The sequence below is a fragment of the Pantherophis guttatus genome, chromosome 14 (assembly GCF_059756535.1).
Source record: "Pantherophis guttatus breed Tessera chromosome 14, ASM5975653v1, whole genome shotgun sequence".
NCBI classification, from domain to species: domain Eukaryota; kingdom Metazoa; phylum Chordata; class Lepidosauria; order Squamata; family Colubridae; genus Pantherophis; species Pantherophis guttatus.
In genome coordinates this window covers 18738521-18757554 of record NC_142076.1, presented here as the reverse complement: position 1 = coordinate 18757554, position 19034 = coordinate 18738521, and the positions used below count along the sequence as shown (strand labels likewise).

The following is a 19034-nucleotide window of genomic DNA, read 5'->3' as shown; positions in this document are numbered from 1 at the left end:
GTAACCGGAGGCTCCTCTTTTTTTTTTTCCAATCCGGCATCTCCCACTGGAGTTGGTTCAGAAGTTGAGTTGACAGCTTGGTTAACTGTGGTTTGTGAAATAAATAAATCACGATTGGCTGGGTTTCCCTCTTCATTCTCATCACCTCCTTCTGGTTGTGTTTGCGCAATATATGTTACTCAGTATATTTATTTATTTATTTATTTATTTAATTAATTAATTTGTATACCGCCAACAGGACTTACCGCCAACAGTATTGTATACCGCCAACAGTATTCTCCAACAGGACTCGGGGCGGTGAACAGCCACGGTAAAACACAACATATAAAATTTAAAAGCAGTTTAAAAACATTAAATAATTTTGGCCATCAATTTAAAACAAACCAATTTCAAACCAATTTCAAATTAAAACCGCAAGGATGGGATCAAGCCAGTATAGGAATGAGGTGCCGATTCGCTTTGCAACCACGATCCCCATCTGAAAACAGGAGTGACTTGTGATTTGCAATCACGAAGCGGTTAGGAGGACAAATTGGAAAAAGTTCACTTTCAAAATTAAACAGGTTAAAAAAGCCAGAAGTGTAATTTTGTGGAGCCTCCAACTCAAAAACGGGATGTAAATCTCACAAACAGACAGTGTAAAGTTTTGAGCCACACACAGAGCCCTTCCAGCAGGGGGGGAAACTATCATAATCCTGATTTATGCACCAGGATAACAAACTCGTCAGGACAGCAGAGGGCAGCTCCACAGATACTATTCTGAGAGTATTACTGTTTGATGATGGAAAGGGGGAAATGATTAGTAGCAATAAGAATTTGCAGCCAAAATAAAAGTTACGGAGGAAGAGAAAGCGGATGGGGCTAATAACTTTCTAACAAATACCTCTAGCTACTCTACAAAATCCTAGATTAAATTGTTAATATGCACCTTCTCCTTGAAAGGGAGTGTGCATTTGAGACTTGGCTCCCTCTTTCCCCACGGACAGCTATCATTCCAGCTCAGTTTGCAGGAATTCACAAGTGATAGGGTTTCCTGCTAAGCTCTGCCTTCTGGAAGACTGATCAGGGCAGCAGTCATTTCTCCATAAAAACTAGTGATTCCTTGCTTGTTCTCCACCCATCCCATGCAATAATTAACATTACAGATGAGACACAGTCCCGACTAAGTATCACCACACCTCTCAGGGAAGGGTGACAGTTCTTTGAAGATCCCCACCCTGGTCTTTGCTACAGTGGGAACAAATAAGTGATTAAAGGTAAAGGTTCCCCTCATACGTGCTAGTCGTTCCCGACTCTAGGGGGCGGTGCTCATCTCCGTTTCAAAGCCAAAGAGCCAGCGCAGTCCGAAGACATCTCGGTGGTCATGTGGCCGGCATGACTCAATGCCAAAGGTGCATGGAACGCTGTTCCCTTCCCACCAAAGGTGGTCCCTGTTTTTCTACTTGCGTTTTTTAAGTGCTTTCGAACTGCTAGGTTGGCAGAAGCTGGGACAAGTCACGGGAGCTCACCCCATTATGCAGCACTAGGGATTTGAACCGCTGAACTGCTTCTTGAAAAAAAGGACTTTTAGGACATCTATGGAGATTCTCAGTCATCCAAGTCATGGTTGCCCCAAAGATGCTTTTTCCAAAAGATGCTGTTCGAATAAAGTTTGTTTGTTTTTTCACTGACTGATTTTCCTACTACTTACTTGGGCCTGGGTCACAACAGAGATTCTCTGCAGCAACACAAACGTTCATTGCACATATCCGGCCCAGGGGATATGTGATTTAGTGCAATATAAAAAATACAAATCATTTTTCTGCAGACCACCAAAATTTTCTCATGGACCACCAGTTGGTGACCACTGTTCTAAATGACTTTTTTTTACAAGGATGGTGATTTACAAAGAGTTTTTTCCCAGATTCACACACATCGCATAAAACCCTGCTGAAGTTCATTATGCTTGTCGTGTTAGTTTCTCCTCATACGTAATGGGGCAGAACGTGGAATGAGTCGTTGAGATGGGTAAGACTTCAACTCCCAGAATTCCTCAACCAGCTGGAGAATTCTGGGAGTTGAAGTCCGCACATCTTAAAAGTTGCCAAGGTTTGAGAAACTCTGCTACAACATATGGATGCTTCTACAAGGCCGGCTGAAGAAGTCTGCTCTAGATCGAACTGCTTTCACAGCAAGGAGAAGAAAGGAAGAGACATAGTCCAGGCACAATTTCTGCAAAGTCAGGAGAGTGATTTATTATAACAAATGACGTATTGTTAACCCTTTTTTTCATCCCTCCCTCTTAGTGCTCACCCAAAAAGAGCATCCATCACCATGTTTGAAGGCATGCAACAAGCTAAGCTCTTTCAGAAATCGAAAAAATCCCGCTGTTCGGCTTTAAAAGGCAGAGTTTTCGTCTCTTCATTTTCACGGTTTAGGTCTTCAACCTCCTAACATCGACGGGAGAAAGAAAAGAGGGGGAAAAAATCAATATTTTCCTTGCAGACTTTTCAAATCTGTTACTTTAACTTCCCCAAAATTCCAAGCATTATAATTTGATGAAAGAGACAAATTCCTTTTGTGTCCAATCATCACACTTGGCCAATAAAGAATTCTATTCTAACACCAGAAGCAACTTTTCACAGGTCAAATCTGCAGATGGTGCCAAGTATTGCTTTACACGTTTCCTTTGTGGAGCAAACCACGAATGGTTGCATTTGTCCAGCATAGAAAATCAAAACTGAACAAAACCGTAATTTATTAGTTAAAGTGGGAATCAGGCCTCTTATCTCTTAAGACATATGCAAATAAAACTTCTCTTAACTATGGTTTATTGAATAAACGGCAGGGGCCAAGTTCGTACCGCAGGCTAAATCTAAGTCAACAATGTCAGTTAATTTTTCAAATGCTTTACCACAATTCACAAACTCACCAAACAACTCTCAGGACAGTTTTGAAATCTCAGCAATAGAGTTAACCAGTGACTGCTCCAGTGGTGGGGTTCAAATTTTTTTACTACCGGTTCTGTGGGCGTGGCTTGGTGGGTGTGGCAGGGGAAGGATACTGTAAAATCTCCATTCCCTCCCCACTCCAGGAGAAGGATACTGCAAAATCTCCATTTTCTCCCGATCAGCTGGGACTTGGGAGGCAGAAAATAGATGGGGACGGGGCCAGTCAGAATTTTTACTATCGGTTCTCCAAACTACTCAAAATTTCCGCTACCGGTTCTCCAGAACCTGGTCAGAACCTGCTGAAACCCACCTCTGGACTGCTCCCAATGGGGTTAAAAATATGCTCAGAAGCTAGCAGTTCCCAGATGTTCTTTGAATGGAGAAGGAATTTCCCAGCTGATAGGATACTGTTAGTTCTCCTTTAAAAGCTACGCTTTTCAAGAATAACTTGGGAATTTGATGGCAGCGCCCACTTACCTCTCCAGAAAAGTATTTCTCAATGAGGGCTAGAGCAGCGCGATAGACCAAGTTATTCTCATGAGTCTGAAGAGCTTCAATCTTCTCCACGCCTTCCAGCTCCTCAACCAGAAGGCCCAATTTTTCTGTCTCACCCAACTTCTCAGCTGTCTGGTATGGAAAAAAGAAAACACGAGTTGTAGGTCTGCCTTCCTCTCTTGCACAAAGCCATGGTTTAATCCCGGTGAATGAAACAAGATAAGGGGTGGGATTTACCCACTGCTCCAAGAAGGGTTAGCTTTGAAAGCAAAACTGTGCTTAGGCAGAGTTAGACAATCATGGTTTTATACCAAGGGAGATCCAGGTCACCAAAGGGTGTAGATCCGTGATGGCGAACCAATGACACACGTGCCACAGATGGCACACGGAGCCATATCTGTGGGCATGTGAGCATTGCCCTAGGTCAGCTGATTTTCGGGCCTTCCAGGCCCACCAGAAGTTGGGAAATGGGCTGTTTCCGGCCTCCGGAGGGGTGGGGAAAGCCGTTTTCGCCCTCCCAAGGTTCCTAGAAAGCCCCTGGAGCCTGGGGAGGGCGAAAAATGGACCTACTGGGCCCACCATGCCATCACATGCCAAAAGTGGGGGGAGCATGGGGGAATGCGCACGCATGCATGGGGTACAGGGGGCATATTTTTTTTTTAATTTGATTTATATGCCGCCCTTCTCCGAAGACTCAGGGCGGCTTACAATGTGCTCAGCAATAGCCTTCACCAAAATGCCACCTTCAAGTTTAGAATCTTGGAGAAACTAGATTTCCTGATTTCTACCTCCTTTCCTAAGGCCCACGAAGCCAGATCTGAAAGAATAGATCCTCTCTAAGCCACAGTCTAAATAAGCCTGAATAGACACATCCCTAAGTCAGTTTCTAGCAGGAATCAGAATAGAGCTGGAAGGCACCTTGGAGGTCTACTAGTCCAGCCCCCTGTTCAAGACCTCTATATCATTTCAGACAAGTGTGTTCAGTCTTTTCTTTAAAACCTCCAGTGATGGACTACCCACAAGTTCTGAACTGGTTCCACTGGTTAATTGTCCTCACTGTTAGGAAGTTTCTCCTTAATTCCAGGTTGCTTCCCTCTTTGATTGGTTTCCATCCATGGTTTCTTCTCTTGCCTTCTGGGTGCTTTGGAAGATAAGTTGACCCCCTCTTCTTTGTGGTAGCTCCTCAAATACTAGAATACTGCTACCCTGTCCCCCTCAGTCCTTCTTTTCTCTAGACTAGCCATACCCAATTCCTGCAAATAGGAACCTAAGTGGATCAACAGAACAGCTCACAATAAATCCAAATTCTCTATCATTCCAGCTCGGTACGATCTATAGTTTCCTTCCTTATCCTTACCCGGAAGAAGTTGGTGAGACTGTCCAAGATCACAAGGATGGTGTTACTATCCTTGACGGACAACAGGTTGAGCAGAGGTTTCAGGACTCCGGCCCGGATCATCGACACCACTTGCTGCACCGTGCCGCCCATTGTGATATTGGCCACAGCCCAAACACCTTCCTTCTGGGCTTTGTAGTCTCCCTACACACGGGAAAGAAGTACAGAACCTTAAGAAATATATGAACATGGCTCCTGCAGGTAGCTCTCCACTTACGAATCGGCGACTTAGCATATGTTCCGTGTTATGACGGACTTAGGGGACTTATGACCAGGGATGAAATCTACTTACCTTCCCTACCGGTTTGGAAGTGCATGCACAGAGGGTAAAAAAAAGGTTAAAAATTAAGTGAAAAAAGGACGACTGAGCGAGTGGGCAGTGTTGCCTTAGCTCAGCTCCAGCACATGTGTGCGCCAGCCAGCTGATTTTTGGGCCTTTCGGTCCCACCGAAAGTTGGGAAATGGGCTGTTTCCGGCCTCCGGAACCCTGAAGTGAGCCTGGCTGAAGCCAACTTGGAGGCTTCAGGGATGCCATACAGCAGTGACAGGGGGTAAAAAATAGTTAAATGGGATTTTGTAGCCAAAATAATAACGTTTTCCTGTGGGAACCAAGGTCGTTCTCACAAGTGGCTGGCCGGAGGAGGAGCAAGTAACCCAGCAACCAGCCAGCACCTGGATTGGACAGCGTGATAGTGACTTTGGGGGGAAAGAGAAACCTTTTACTTTTAATTAGGTGAAAGCCGCGGGAAACCTCAGAGTCGGCTTTCACCAGTCTGCGCCAATATGATGATCCAATAAACGGTTCTTTGAGGAACTCGAGTGCCTCGGAGTTTGTTTTCTATGGGTGTGTTACTTGGAACACTGGCATCGTACCTTGGCCAGCAACTCCACCAGAGGAGGAAGCAGCCCGCAGGTGATCAGCTGCTGAATTTGGCTGCACGGTCCGGCAGCAATGTTGCTCAAAGCCCACGCGGCCTCCTTCTGGATCAATGACCTGGGATGACGCAGGAGCTGCGGCAGGACGGACAAGATGCCCGCATCGATGGCCATCTGGGTCTGTTCGTCTGTCCCGGTGACCACGTTGCCCATAGCACGCACAGCTGGGGTCTACAAAGATGTCCACCAAAGAGAAAGACAAGAAGATCATGGAGATCCATGACTAATATTCCCACAAGTGGAATGTTTGGATAGATGATCTTCACGGGGGCTGATCCCTCACCTAGCCTAGTATTACCTTCTAAAAAAAAAAAATCACTCTTGCTTACCAGAACGTCGTTGCCTATAGTACAGTGATGGCTAACCATTTTGCCATTGCATGCCAAAAGCGGGGGCCGGGAGGGTCACGCACGCACGTGCCCACCCCCATAATTCAATGTCCCCCCATGCCTTCTGCATGTGTGCATGACACCCCTCACACACAGATGACCCCTCCCCCGTGCCCCATTTTGGGCCTAGCAGGCCTCCCTGAAGCCTCCGGAGGCCGGAAACGGCCTATTTCCTGACTTCTGGTGGGCCTGGTAGGCCTGTTTTTCGCCCTCCCCAGGCTCCAGAGGCTTTCCTGGAGCCTGGAGATGGTGAAAACAGCCTCCCTTTCCCCCGGAGGCCAAAAACGCCTTCCCAGAGCCTCCGCGCGAGCCCTGTACTTACCTGGCATCCAAAACAGGCCGCGTGGAGACTCCTGGGAGGGAAGGCGCGGTGTGGGTGGGGCCAGCCAAAAATTAGCTGGCCGGCGCGCGCATGTGCGCTGGAGCTGAGCTAGGGCAACAGCTCATGTGCCCGCAGATATGGCTCCACGTACCACTGGGGGCACACATGCCACAGGTTCGCCATCACTGCTATAGTACGTAGAGCTGGGGCCTACAAAGATCTCCACCAAGAGAAAGCAAAGACGACCACGGAGGTCCCTCACTAATGTCCCCCACAAAAACCACTCTTGCTTACCAGAATGGGCAGCTCGTTGGTGAACAGGAGCTCCACCAGCCGAGGGAGGACTCCAGCCTCCACCACAACCTGGATGCGATGGTTCGAGGCATCGGTCAAGTAGGACATCGCCCAACAGGTGTCAGAGATAATGTCCTTGTCTTTGTGTTGCAGGAGGCAAGTGAGGGTGGGAAGCACCTGCCTCACAGCGTCCAGTGGAGGATGAGGGTTTTTGTTTCTGCAGAGATTGGACAAGGTCCAAGTGACGTTCCTCAAGAAGCCCACCTAAGAAATTAAGAAGATGTTCGTTAGGTTGAAAACAAGCAAGCCCATAAAAAAAAGACATGCAAACACGTTTCCAGATTCTCAAGGATAAGGCAGGAACTAAGTAACCCAGACAGCGATTTGAGGAAGTCCTCGACTTACACACAGATGTTTCCAAGTTACAACAGCACTGGCAGGGGTGAAATGCTCCCAGATCGGACCGGATCGCCTGGTCCCGTAGCAATCTTGGCCATTGGTTTGGCGATTCGGTAGCGATGGTGGAGCGAAGCTCCGCCCACCCACCCGGATGTCATTACTTCCTGGTTTTAACCCCATTCCCTGGGGGAAGGATATTGCAAAATCCCCATTCCCTCCCCACTCTGGGACCAGCCAGAGGTGGTATTTGCCGGTTTTCCGAACTACTCAAAATTTCCGCTACAGGTTCTCCAGAACCTGCTGGATTTCACCCCTGGAACAAACCCAAGGGAACAGACTTTCTACATACCGGAGTAGACGGCGTCACCAGTGACAGAATTGGTGGAATTACGCCGAAGCTGATCAAAGTATCTCGGTAGACAGATCCATCTCCTACACAAAACAGTGATGGGAAGGAGAATTGTGCTTTCAAGAAAAAATCAACAACTCCAGGTAGTCAACTTACAACAGTTCATTTAGCAACCGTTACAACAGCACCGGAAAGTGTCTTAGGATCCTTGTAGCATCCCCAAGGTCACATGATCAAAATTCAGATCCTTGGGCAAACTGGCTCACATTTATGACGGTCCCGGGGTTATGTCATCCCCCTTTTGCAACCTTCTGACAAGCAAAATCAACGGAGAAGCCGGATTCATTTAAGCACCCTTATTATTCGCTTAACAAATGCAATGATTCATTGAACAACGGTGGCAAGAAAAGTAAAGTAAAGCAAACTCACTTAACAAATGTTTCACTTAGCAATCTAAATTTTGGGGCTTGTTTGTGGTCATAACTCGAGAGCTACTTATATCTTGGAACTATATACCAGCTCAGATGAATTGGTAGGCCCTGCCAATTTAGAAGAGATTCCGGTTTCTTAATCTTCTGCTTTCACGGTGGCGCAGTGGTTAGAGTGCAGTACTGCAGGCTACTCCTGCTGACTGACTGCAATTTGGCAGTTCAAATCTCACCAGGTTCCAGGTTGACTCAGCCTTCCATCCTTCCGAGGTGACTAAAATGAGGACCCGAATTGTGGGGGAAAGAGGCTGACCCTGTAAACTGCTTAGAGAGGGCTGCAAAGCACTGTGAAGCAGTATATAAGTCTAAGTGCTAGTGCTGTTGCTATAACCCTTACTGTACAGTACATATAGCACACAAGGATCTTTGGAAAAATAAATGTAAAAATGATGTCCGAATTATGCCTAATGTACAATTTTTAAGTCAGAATTTATGATTTTCCCCTTCCTTTAAAACATCATGAGCCATCATGAGTCACGGTGGTGCAGTGGTCAGAGTGCAGTACTGCAGGTGACTTCTGCTGACTGCCGGCTGCCTGCAATTTGGCAGTTCGAATCTCACCAGGCTCAAGGTTGACTCAGCCTTCCCTCCTTCCAAGGTTGGTAAAATGAGGACCCAAGTTGTTGGGGGAAAGAGGCTGACCTGCTTAGAGAGGGCTGTAAAATACTGTAAAGCGGTCTATAAATCTAAGTGCTATTGCTATTCCAGAGTGAAGCTAGCTACTGTAGCACAATACAATTTCATGCCGTACACTAAATTTTACACCCTTCTTGGTGGTAACTGGAATAATAAAATTGCTCTGTTAGTGCAATTACACTGGAGTCATTAAATTGCTGCCTGCGTGCGTGGAATGCACACAACAATCCAATGATGTCTTCACTCATGACTTGGCCCACCCTCCATGCAAAGATGATGGTTGGGTTCTATGTCCACAACTGATGGACATTGTTGGGGTATCAAAGAAGCCACATGTATCCTCTCCAGTAAGATAAAAGTCCATAGGACAGAAGATAAAGAGAGATAGGGAAGCCATTCCGTACCATAATCCACCAATAAATGAGAGCCAAGATACACCTAATTCTGTTTCCATGATTCTGTAACCGGCATTCGTCAGAACGAGCCAGCCTCACAACTTACCGGCAATGTTGCCGAGGGCCCACACCGACTGCTCACAGATGTGGATGTGTGGAGAAGACAAAAGGACAACCAAGCCCTGGACGCCGTTGGCATCTACCACAGCTTTGGTTTGCTCAGAGGTTCCTGAAGCAATGTTGGTGAGTGCCCAGGCAGACTCAAACTGCAAGTTGGGAGTATCGTGATAATACAAGAACTCCACCAGTTTAGGAATGATTCCAGATTCAATGACTTGATCGATGGGTGGGTTCTTTTGCTTGGAGAGCATCTTCCTGTTGGGAGAGGAGAAACAAGGGCGACCTTTAAGGTGGCCTCACCCTTCTGGAAGCACCACCCCAAGAGTGGCATTTCTCAAGGGACCTCTAAAATAACGGAGGCACCTTCAACATTTGAAGGTCATTCAGAAGCTATGCCTTGCCCATATCTGTGGTGGGATTCCCAATAGGCAGTATGGTTCTTAGAGGCAGGAGAACATGGGGATTGACAGCTTAGGTCATCTTTCATGTTGGATCACTCTATCCGGATTGTACCAACCATCTTTAGATAGGAATTTATAGTCCTGCAGTCATATGTTATCCATTGAGCTCCTCTAGAAACCTAGTGGCCATCATTGACTGGTTGATTTGATCTCCTGCTCTTCTCCTACGCCCGAGAACCAACCCAGTTAGTTAACTAACCAATGGCAACTGAGATGGATTGATGGGGGTCACAACTTATGGCTTTTAACATACCTGACTGCCTGGGCTGCCTTCAGCTGAAGAAATAGATCATCCGACTGGATCAGCTCAACTATATCTATCATAGAGATCTGAGTAACCTGCAGCAGGAAGCAAAAGGATTGTCAGAAGACCACCAGAAAGAGGTCATCAGGATTCACAGATGCTTCTGGCCATGCCAGGTATCGAACTACAAAAACAGCCAAGAACTTCATCTTCCGGTCAATACATGGTTTACGCTTATTATTCACACTAAGCCCCAAATAACAACCCATATCATAGTTTAGTATGCCACATGAACCAAGCACAACAGAGTCCTCAGATCTTGGCAATACTCCATTTCTGTTTTCATCACACACCTCTCCAAAACTCTCGTGCTCACAGTCAACCGGTGTGAACAAATCCTACTCATATACAGAGATATGGAAAAGGGGGCCTTATAAAACCAGTCTCCTTCCAGATGTGTGAGAATTACAGACGCAGAATTCACAACCAAATACGAGTGAAATTTGGATTTCTGAACCCGAGAGATTTAGACAGCATGGGTTGGAAAGGCTGTTATATAGAAAATGAAATGTGTACTCTGGTAATATTGTACAACTAGAGCAGAGGTCAGCAACCTGCGGCTCTGGAGCCACATGTGGCTCTTTCACCCCTGTGCTGCGGCTCCCTGTCACTCAAAATATGCATCACAACCGCCAATGTGCGACACCCGCCGGCACGCAATTTATTGAGCTTTTGAATCCCCGGTAGGCCAACCATGGATAAATCCAAGAAAAGAAAAGTTTCGGAAGAAAACAGAACATTGAATTCAACTACATATGCTAGTTTTGTGGCCGCTCAAGAAATAGTCAGGCACAGGAAGGGTTTTGTGGCTCCCGGTGTTTTCTTTTCCTGTGGGAAACAGGTCCAAATGGCTCTTTGAGTGTTTAAGGTTGCAGACCCCTGCATCCAAAACATTTGCTAGACCAATTCTCAAATACAGCTCATTCTGTCTGAAACCCGCACTGCATATTGGACATAAATACAATCGAGAGAGTCCAGAGATATTTTACGAAAAGAGTCCTCCATTCCTCTACCCACAATCAAATACCTTATGCCACCAGACTTCAAATTTTGGGCTTAGACAACTTAGAACTATGCCGACTTCGGTCTGACCTAAGTGTAGTACATAAAATTATCTGCCACAATGTCCTTCCTGTCAATGACTACTTCAGCTTCGACCACAACAATACATGAACAAATAATAGATACAAACTCAAGGTAAACCGCTCCAAACTCAATTGCAGAAAATATGACTTCAGTAACAGAGTGGTCAATGCCTGGAACTCACTACCTGACTCTGTGGTCTCATCCCAAAACCCCCAAAACTTTAACCTTAAACTGTCTACTGTTGACCTCACCCCATTCCCTCTCCCAGGAGCCCTGGTAGCGCAGCAGACTAATGCACTGTTATTAACATCAGCTGCCTGCAATTACTGCAAGTTCAAATCTCACCAGGCTCAAGGTTGACTCAGCCTTCCATCCTTTCTAAGGTGGGTAAATTGAGGACCCAGTTTGTGAGGGCAATAAGCTGACTTTGTATAAATATACATGAAGGCTATTGCTTAACGCATTGTAAGCTGCCCTGAGTCTTTGGAGAAGGGCGGCATATAAATCAAATTAAAATTAAAAAAATAAAAATAAAATCCTAAGAGGTCTGTAAGGGGCGTGCATAAGAGCACCAGCGTGCCTTCCGTCCCTGTCCTAATGTTCCTTTTTACTCTTCCTCTTTTCATGTATTCAAATTATGTTTATCCTTTTACTTGTTATCTTATATCTGCTTGACAAATAAATAAATAAATAAAAATAAAATAAATAAAACTAGATGTGATATATTCTTGAACTAACACCTACAGAGGGAGGAGGTAAAAATGAGTTTTACTACGGAGCATTTCTCCTTATCACACTACTACTACCACCCACCCACGCATACCACGTTCTTCTCGTCTTTCTCGGGAGACAGGCTGGCTTCAGCCAAAGAGCAGATGTTCCTTCGCTTCAAAATCTGTTCGTCTTTCCGTGCTTTGCGAAGTTCAACTCTCACTTCAATTTTTCGTCTACGGATTTCCTACCAAAGAAGAGGGCCGAGCATTACAGATTTTTAAAACAGCCAGTGATGAGCCGTACGATTGGAAGTGCAGGGAACAAGAGGAATTCGGGATTATCATCAGGGTTCAAAAGATCAAATGTCCCTGAGCAAAACCAATTCTTACCTGCCACTATCAAACTTCAGAGAAGAATAGACAACAGGGTTTACAGCAGTGGCCAAAATTGTGGAAACCTTTTTGGGAAAAGTGTATTTTTGAGGTTTGATGGCTAATAACACCATTATTATTTTTTTTGGAGTTTCAAGATAATCCTATTCCACTGCTGGAATGGCCTGGGAATAGCCCAGACCTTCACCCAATGGAAAATCTATGGAGCCGACTAAAGAAACTTGTTAGTCTGAAGCCACCCAGCAATAAAACCCAGTTAATAAGAAGCAATCATTCAATCTTGGTTTCACTTTAGAACTGCTGCAGAACTCAAAGACTTGGTTCACTCCATGGGAAGACGTTGTAAGGCCATAATTCATGCTAAAAGTTACCCAACTAAGGATTAACTGACATGGTGATAATTTTTGTATATCTCCTTTTTTCTACGGTGATAATTTTTGTATATCTCGTTTTTTTCTACGTGTTTTGCTTTTCTTCTTTATACTGTCACTGCTATTCTAATAGCAAATCCTTCATGAAAGCTATTGCATTGCATTCTTGATTAAATTATCTTTCCATTGATATATAATTTTATGGTACTACTCCATTGGTGGTTTTCAAAAAAAAATTACTACCAGTTCTGTAGACGTGGCTTGGTAGGTGTGGCTTGGTGGGCATGGCAGGGGAAGAATACTGTTTCCATTCCCACCCCACTCCAGGGGAAGGATACTGTAAAATCTCCATTCCCTCCCCAATCCAGGGGAAGGATACTGCAAAATCCACATTTCCTCTGGATCATCTGGGACTTGGGAGGCAGAGAATAGATGGGGGCGGGGCCAGTCAGAATTTTTACTACCGGTTCTCCAAACTACTCAAAATTTCCGCTACCGGTTCTCCAGAACTGGTCAGAACCCACTGAAACCCACCTCTGTACTCCTCCCCAAAAAAGTGCTGTTATTCGCTAGTTTTAGAAAATACACTTTTCCCAAAAGGTTTCCACAATTGTGGCCACGACTCTATGCCTTCACCCACTTTGCATTATGTCTGAGTGGCTGGTGGCCTGAGGAAAACTCCGGCTGCGTTGTTGCCCTCCTAGCCTTTTGAATTTTGGGACTTGGTTTTCATCTGGATGTTTTAAATTCTGTTTTTTAATCCCAAATGTGCTTTTTCAAAAGGCAACTGGATTTTCTTGGGTTTTTTTTTTTTTTCTTTGAAAACATTTAGCTTCTCATCCAAGGCAGAACTGAAGAAGCTTCTTGGATGAGAAATGAAATGTTTTCAGGAAAAAAAAAAACCTCAAAAAAAGTCCAGTTACCTCCTGAAAAAGCATATTTGGGACAACCATGACCTGGACGATGAAGAATCTCCATAGACCTGTGATGGCAAACCTATGGCATGCGTGCCACAGGTGGCACGGAGACCCATATCTGTGGCCACGCGAGCATTGCCCTAGCTCAGCTCCAGCAGGCATGCGTGCACTGGCCAGCTGATTTTCAGGCCTTCTGGGCCCACTGGAAGTTGGCAAACAGGCTGTTTCCAGCCTCCAGAGGGCCTCCGGGATGGGTGGGGAAGGCTGTTTTCGCCCTCCCTAGGCTCCAAGAAAGGCTCTGGAGCCTGGGGAGGGCGAAAAATGGGCCCACCATGCCATTGCGTGCCAAAAGAGGGGAGATGCGGAGGGGGTCACTCACGCATGCATGGGGGGGGCGCACTGAATTATGCGTGACCCCCCCATGTTCCCCCTGCTTTTGGCACACGACAGCAAAAAGGTTAGCCATCACTGCCATAGACATTCTGTTTTTAATGTATCTCTTTATTCCTGTATCTCTGTGGTTTTAATATGCTGTTATTTAATCGAGATAGGCTGGGTAAGAAATCTACTAAATGAAATGTCCCTCCACTTTCTGCTTTATTTTACAAAAATCATGCGTTTCTCAAAATGGTCGAAGCAAGCTACAAAATGAACGTGGTCATTTTGAACAGAAGCATCCTTCTTTACACCAGGGTGGATCAGACCCTCTATGAATACAGCTCCAGGTTGTAAGTGCCACCTCTGGATACCAGGAGTCTCAATTTTGCACTTTTGTCCCCTTCGGTTCCTGAGCCACCCCTGGGGTTTCACAAGTACTTACTGCAACATTTTTGCCTTTGTTTTTGAACTTCCTCATGCGTCCATCTTGCTCGTTTGTGGTAGGCATGGCCCACGTTGTGCAAATCCGAGACAGGTTGTTGGCCAGGTATGTCTCCTTTACACCTAGGTGAAAAAGAAAAATAGTTGACTCAGGAGCTCAACTTCACTCAGCCAGTAGTTTAGTTTAGTTTAGTTTAGTTTAGTTTAGTTTAGTTTAGTTTAGTTTAGTTTAGTTTAGTTTAGTTTAGTTTAGTTTAGTTTAGTTTAGTTTAGTTTAGTTTAGTTTAGTTTAGTTTAGTTTGTTTTAGTTTTAGTTTTAGTTTTAGTTTTAATTTATTGTCATTGCACATGGTACAACGAAATTAAATGCCGTCTTCAGTGTACATTACAACTATAAAAACAAAAACACAAACATACATCCTATACATTCTATATAATTGAAATTGAAAACCCGATATTGCACTATGCCGTAGAATTCAATATGATTATTGCCCTGGGATAGAAGCTGTTTTCCAGCCTGTTTGTCCTTGCTTTGATTGTCCTGTACCGTCTGCCAGATGGTAATAGTTCAAAAAAAAAAGGGGTGCCCAGGATGAGATGGATCTTTAAGAATGTTTTGAACTTTCTTAAGGCAGCGGGAGCTATAAAGCTCTTCCAAAGAGGGGAGAGGGCAACCCATGATCCACTGGGCAATGATATTAACCCTCTGGGGAGCTGTCCTATCTGCCACTGTGCAGTTGGCGAACCAGACACAGGTGCAGTAAGTTAAAATACTCTCCATGGTGCAGTGGTAGGAGGTCACCAGCAGTTTTTCCTTCAGTTGTTGTTTCCTGAGAAGTCTCAGGTAGTAGAATCTCTGCTGGGCCCTTTTGATCAGGGCTGCCATGTGAGCACCCCAGGTCAGCTCCTCTTTTTATGATAACTTTTATGATAGTACAATATGTTCTGCTGTCCCAATAGGATTCTCCTAATGGATTGGATAGCATTTATAATTCACCCCAAATTCATTTTTTAATGGAAGAGGAAAAGAGTGTTGTTGGTTTTTTTTGCTTTGCAAGCTGCAGCAAATTTAGTTTTGGGCTGAGGCCAAGGTGCATTGGTCAAGGCAGAGAGAAAGGAGATTTTAAAAGGCAGGGCAGTTTGGTTGCAAACTAGGCTGAACTGCTGGCACCTTGGAAAAAAATTAATTCTAGCCCACGAAGAGCTGCAGAAATTACTTTAAAACAGACTCGGGTGTTGTACTTACATTTAAAGAAGTCAATTACAAACCCACCAGCTCTATTGGCAAGAGACACTAAGTTTTCTTAATTTTTCACTTGAGCAGCTGAGGGTTTTCTCCTCTAACGTGTTTGGTGAAGCCAGACCTCCTAATTATTGTATAGTCTAAAGCTCCATGCATGAGTTAAAAGGTAAAGGTAAAGGTTCCCCTCGCACATACGTGCTAGTCGTTCCCGACTCTAGGGGGCGGTGCTCATCTCCGTTTCAAAGCCGAAGAGCCAGCGCTATCCGAAGACGTCTCCGTGGTCATGTGGCCGGCATGACTCAACGCCAAAGGCGCACAGAACGCTGTTACCTTCCCACCAAAGGTGGTGCCTATTTTTCTACTTGCATTTTTTACTTGCTTTCGAACTGCTAGGTTGGCAGAAGCTGGGACAAGGAACGGGAGCTCACCCCGTTACGTGGCACTAGGGATTCGAACCGCTGAACTGCCGGCCTTTCGATCGAGAAGCTCAGTGTCTTAGCCACTGAGCCACCGCATCCCCTATGCATGGGTTAATGATGGGTCAATTATTCATTATGGGTTAACTTGGTCTTGTAGTTAAAGCATCAGATTAGAAAATGGGAGACCATGAGTTCCAATTCCATCTTGGCATGAAAACCTGGTTTAGCTCAACAGACAGAAGCACTGTAATTTAAGACCAGCTGTCTGCAATTAAAGTAAGATCGAATCTCGCCAGGCTCAAGGTTGACTCAGCCTTCCATCCTTTCTAAGGTAGGTAAATTGAGGACCCAGTTTGTGGGGGCAATAAGCTGACTTTGTATAAATATACAAAAGGATGAAGGCTATTGCTTAACGCACTGTAAGCCGCCCTGAGTCTCCGGAGAAGGGTGGCATATAAATCAAATTTTAAAAAAAATAAAAAATGGCTGGGGGGACTTTGGGCTAGTCCCTCTCTCTCTCAGCCCAACCTACCTCACAGGGTTGTTGTGAGGAAAAGAGGAGGAGGAAGGTGTACTAAGTATATTTGCACCTTGAGCTCTTTATAAAAACACAGGTGGGATAGAAATAAGATAAAACCGTAATAACCTAGGTTAAGCATGCAGCCATTGAGAGCCACTGGGTAAAAAAACCCTCAGAATTATATACAAACAAACCTTCATTTAATTGTTATTTACTGAGTAACATTTGCAGAGGCAAAAAAACAACAACAAGACACCCCAGAATGAATAACATGTCTTGGACATAAAATTGAATACATTTATAAACTTCCTTCCCTGCCTCTGTTCCTTGTCCACAATAAATTAAAAGGCACGCAAAGAAAACCAAATTACACCCCAGCTACTCACTGTTTCCGTGTACAAAATGCTTTTAGCAGCTGCGGCCGCTGCTAAAAGATACTTAAATTTCCCGGGAAAAGGGTCAATCACCCATCCTCGCCTTTTGATTGGTTCACACCTCCAAGAAGCTCCGCCCCTTTTCAGGTGCCTGTTCTTTACATAAGTCTCAGGGAACAGAACTGCGGGGCGAGTGGGTTCCCTCTGCGCCTGCGCAGAAGTGGTAACTTTATTTATTTAATTTTTTTGCACGTGTGAATGGTTGCTTATCAAGCCTGTGATGACGGGCGATGGTTAAAAAGTTGCAGAGCAGCGTTGATTGGCATGGCCACGTGGAAGCAATCCTCTTTAAGTGCATTAGGACTTACTTCAGAGTAGACCCCCCACCAGAGGTTTGAATCCCCTTATGTTCAATAGAATAGAATAGAATAGAATAGAATAGAATAGAATAGAATAGAATAGAATAGAATAGAATAGAATGCAGGATAGAATAGAATAGAATAGAATAGAATAGAATAGAATAGAATAGAATAGAATAGAATGCAGGATAGAATAGAATAGAATAGAATAGAATAGAATAGAATAGAATAGAATAGAATAGAATAGAATAGAATAGAATGCAGGATAGGATAGGATAGGATAGGATAGAATAGAATAGAATAGAATAGAATAGAATAGAATAGAATAGAATAGAATAGAATAGAATAGAATAGAATGCAGGATAGGATAGGATAGGATAGGATAGGATAGAATAGAATAGGATAGGATAGGATAGGATAGGATAGAATAGAATAGAATGCAGGATAGGATAGGATAGGATAGGATAGAATAGAATAGAATAGAATAGAATAGAATAGAATAGAATAGAATAGAATAGAATAGAATAGTAGAGTTGGAAGGGACTTTGGAGGTCTTCTAGTCCAGCCCCCTGTTTAGGCAGGAAACCCTACACCACTTCAGACAAATGGTTATCCAACATCTTAACTTACGAGTAAATGGGGTTTACTCATAAGTTTTGGTCCTTCATTCTTCGCAATGGACTTGCTTTCAAGCTGACCTAGAATGCAGGACCAGCTTCCTGAACTGACTTTAAAGGAGAATATTTGCAGCTCAGGGTTGAAATGATCCGTTTCATTTAATAGAAATAGACGTTTTGTGATCCGACTTAGGGAACGTCATCAGTGCTAGAAGGAAGTGGGGTTTGTGGAGAGAAGGAGGAAGTGGGTCAGGAGGAGGAAGAAGTGGGGTCCTTGGTGCCCTCTGAGCTGGGTTGTTTTCCTGCAGACGTTTCATGGCCCCACTAGGTTACATGATCAGGGCTAGTACTTACCAAGCACTGATGATGTTATTTAGGTGGGTCATGAAACGTCTGCAAGAAAACAACCAAGATCAGGGAGCACCGAGAACCCCTAAATTAACTTTTATCTCCCAGCACAATTTATTAAACCCTTCCTCCAAAGAACAGCCCAACAGATTGGCTTTGAATAACATGTACCGAGTCACAGCTGATTTGGGGAAATCATTATTTTCATGCAAGCAAGCCTTCATAACTGGCTGAATTGGTGAAACCAAGATCTGGTTCATCATGAGTCAGCAAGGGGTGTGAACAGGTGTTAGCAGACATGTGGTTTAAACCAAGTCTACAGCCTAATGGATGCCAAGGAAGGCACTGTGGATATTTTGAGATGCCACATCGCCTTCTCTGGAAATAATATCAGAAGAGCGATTTTTAAAAAGAGAGAAAAAGGCATCCCTCGGCAAGTTGGATTCATTTCTTTTCCAGACCATCATCTGTTTTTCTGCAAATTAGAACAACACACCGTTGCCTAGGGCAATTCCAGACTTTCTTAGCATGGATCAACCATCTCTCAAAATAGATGTTTAGATAAGTGTTTTGTCCTTCTTTGGACCAAATCCCAACCTCAATCTGGGGCTGGAAACCCAGCGGGAATACGATGAACGGGTAGCAACAGCTGGGAATGATCTTGCCCCATCAAAATAGAAGCCTCTGCCTTCCTTGGTATTTGTTTAGGGGCTAAGAAAGCACCTGCCAAGCAGACGAGCCCCCCCCCCTTTTGCTCAGCCTGAGCTTAAGGGGGAAGGAGGGAGAATTGTGGAGGGCAGGACTCATTGGGGAGAAGGGAGGGAGATGATGGAAAGGGAAGGAAAAGGAAGAAAAGGAAAAGAGGAAGGATAGAAGATGATGGAAAAGAAAGAAAAGAAAAAGGAAAAGAGAAGGAAAGGAAAGGAAGGAAGGACAATGGA

At 44.6% G+C, this 19034-nt stretch overlaps 1 protein-coding gene across 1 annotated transcript; it reads right to left on the bottom strand.

Moving 5' to 3' along the window:
* Window positions 1–2345: 2345 nt before the first annotated feature.
* Window positions 2346–14280, bottom strand: KPNA7 (karyopherin subunit alpha 7). The gene is made up of 10 exons (XM_034436544.2): window positions 14215–14280; window positions 11824–11958; window positions 9864–9949; window positions 9136–9404; window positions 7511–7593; window positions 6763–7026; window positions 5695–5928; window positions 4783–4965; window positions 3408–3557; window positions 2346–2426 (listed from the first exon to the last, which is right to left on the bottom strand). The coding sequence occupies exons 1-10, from the start codon at window positions 14278–14280 to the stop codon at window positions 2346–2348; spliced, it is 1551 nt and encodes a 516-aa protein (XP_034292435.2).
* Window positions 14281–19034: the final 4754 nt, after the last annotated feature.

Coding starts and splice junctions, on each gene's coding strand:
- KPNA7 (XM_034436544.2), bottom strand. CDS start 14,280: ATGCCTACCACAAACGAGCAAGATGGACGCATGAGGAAGTTCAAAAAC. Junction 7,027..7,510: donor TGGTGACGCCGTCTACTCCG/GTATGTAGAAAG, acceptor TTAATTTCTTAG/GTGGGCTTCTTGAGGAACGT. Junction 4,966..5,694: donor TGGTGGAGTTGCTGGCCAAG/GTACGATGCCAG, acceptor TCCCGTGTGTAG/GGAGACTACAAAGCCCAGAA.